Source organism: Seriola lalandi, unplaced genomic scaffold, assembly GCF_002814215.2.
Source record: "Seriola lalandi dorsalis isolate HSWRI2012SDOR001 ecotype SW California unplaced genomic scaffold, Sedor1 jcf7180002054963, whole genome shotgun sequence".
Classification (NCBI taxonomy): Eukaryota; Metazoa; Chordata; class Actinopteri; order Carangiformes; family Carangidae; genus Seriola; species Seriola lalandi.
The window spans coordinates 789,511-791,779 of NW_019525514.1; the positions used below are offsets into that span (position 1 = coordinate 789,511).

General features: G+C 49.1%; 1 protein-coding gene across 2 annotated transcripts in view; it reads left to right on the forward strand.

Moving 5' to 3' along the window:
• Positions 1-2,269, forward strand: part of sgsm2 (small G protein signaling modulator 2) — a 57,763-nt gene that overhangs the window by 37,959 nt on the left and 17,535 nt on the right. The window contains exons 8-12 of one of the 2 annotated variants that reach the window (XM_023395461.2): positions 1,055-1,179; positions 1,269-1,336; positions 1,440-1,603; positions 1,768-1,900; positions 2,101-2,235. In XM_023395461.2, coding sequence (XP_023251229.2) covers positions 1,055-1,179; positions 1,269-1,336; positions 1,440-1,603; positions 1,768-1,900; positions 2,101-2,235 — 625 coding nt within the window. The remainder of the gene's footprint in view (positions 1-1,054; positions 1,180-1,268; positions 1,337-1,439; positions 1,604-1,767; positions 1,901-2,100; positions 2,236-2,269) is intronic. The other variant, XM_087170835.1, reaches the window with a different exon arrangement.

The following is a 2,269-nucleotide window of genomic DNA, read 5'->3' on the forward strand; positions in this document are numbered from 1 at the left end:
CACACACACACACACACACACACACACACACACACACACACACACACACACACTGTCTGTAATGTGCTCTGGGCCCTGGGAACGAGCTCATATTTACCTCCCACGACGCTCAGCCTTTGACTGAGCCACGCTAACACACACACACACACACACACACACACACACACACACACACACACACACACACACACACACGCTGAATGGTAGCTACTGTATATGATCCTACAGTGTTTAATATTATCTCACAGACTAACCCTGACCACACCGAGAGGCCCTGACAGACTATTTTTGTGTTGCCATGGAGACGCCATTGTCATTGAAAACGCTGCTCATCATGAGTTTATAACAGACTTAAACTTTGAATGTTGCTTATTTAGCCACAAATGTTTAATGTGTAAGAGAAGAGATGTTTCCGAGGTTGACCTGTTGGTTCTGACCTTCCTCTACCACTTTCATTTTTCATCTGTTTTCTATCCATCAGAACTCTGTAAAACCACAAACAAACATTCTTACATTTCTGTTTGTGCTTGGATTAAACAAAGGGCGGAGTTATAACAGATCAGAGCACACAGACGTCAGACGCCTGTTTTTAAATTCAGTGTGACTTACACTTCCCGAGGATATCGTCACCTCTGACGTCCATCATGAATAAATTGATGAACCTGCTGAAGAATCATAGAAAAGATGCTCTTCAGTCTCAAAGTGATGCTGTCGTGTTGCTAAGAGCTGATTCAGCAGATTTTCACCAGCTCAGAATGTAAACAAATATAATAATAAATAAAAACGGGTCTCAGATTGTGGCCTACAGCTGGGTAACTGTCTCCATGGCAACATTATAACTTTATTTATTCATGTGGATCCCCATCAGCCACCAAGGTAGCAGCTACTTTAGCTAAACAACTGTAAAACTACTAATAAACCAGTTCCTCATTAATGATCATACAGTCAGATATTATGTAGGAAAATGGGAGACTGGTGTTTTCTTTTAACGCTCCTACTTGTTAAATGTGAAATATTCTACTTCCTGTTTACACCCCCCTCCTCCTCCCGGCAGAAGAAGGACATGGAGGTGTTGCGGGGATACCTGTCGCTCCACCAGGCCGGGGATAACCTCACCCTGAAGTGGACCCCCAACCAGCTCATCAACGGCACGCTGGGAGACTGTGACCTGGAGAAGAGGTATCACACCCCCGCCATGAATTTATTAATGTGAATTTAAACTCTGACAATGAAGTGAAACGTGACGGCCGCCATCTTGTCTCTGTCAGCATCTACTGGGACTATGCACTGACTGTTCCTCTGCGGCAGATAGTCTGTATCCACTGTCATCAGCGCCGTGAGTCACAGTCATATTACACTCCGTCAGTCATGAAGGGGCCGTGTCTCATCAATATATTGATTGATCGTCTTGATAGAGAGTACATGTGTCTTTCCTCCAGCTGACTGTGGCGGGACGCTGGTCCTGGTGAGTCAGGATGGGATCCAGCGGCCGCCCCTCCACTTCCCCCCCGGTGGTCACCTCCTGGCCTTCCTCTCCTGCCTGGAAACAGGCCTCTTACCGCGGGGTCAGCTGGAGCCCCCCCTCTGGTCCCAGAAAGGCAAGGTCAGTGTGTGTCCCCTTGTTAGAGCTGCCCTGTCTCCACGGAGACCGGCCCGTCATTCAAACTTTAATACTGTGTCTTTACGTGAAGCGGCTCAGTGGGTGTTTTTGTTCTCTGGTGTGTGTGTGTGTGTGTGTGTGTGTGTGTGTGTGTGTGTGTCCTGCAGGGAAAAGTCTTCCCTAAGCTGAGGAAGAGGAGCAGCGCCGCCCGGCTCATCGACCAGGACAGGAACGGCGAGGAGCAGACGGCTGCTGACTACGTGTTTCGCATCGTCTACCCAGGATACCGCTACGACGCCAGTAAGTCGCACTGTTACACACACACACCCGTCCAACCTGTTCCCGCTCATGTCTCTGCTTCTGAATAACCAGTGTGTCTGTTTATGATGTGTTTACAAAGTGCGGCTGTGGTGTGCCGTCGCCCCCACGATGCACATGTGGCGGCCTGTGGGACGGCTCTGCTCTAACTGTGTTCTCTGTTGTCCCACTGGTGCGAGCAGTCACTATAAACTACCACCACACCACGGGCAGCCGCGCTCCGTCGCTGGACGATGACGAGGAAGAGGAAGATAGGCTCCATGCTATGATCTCAATGATCTGCTCGCGGAACCTCACAGACCCTAATGTCATGAAAGGTTTTTATCACCTTAACACACCCACCCGACCCCA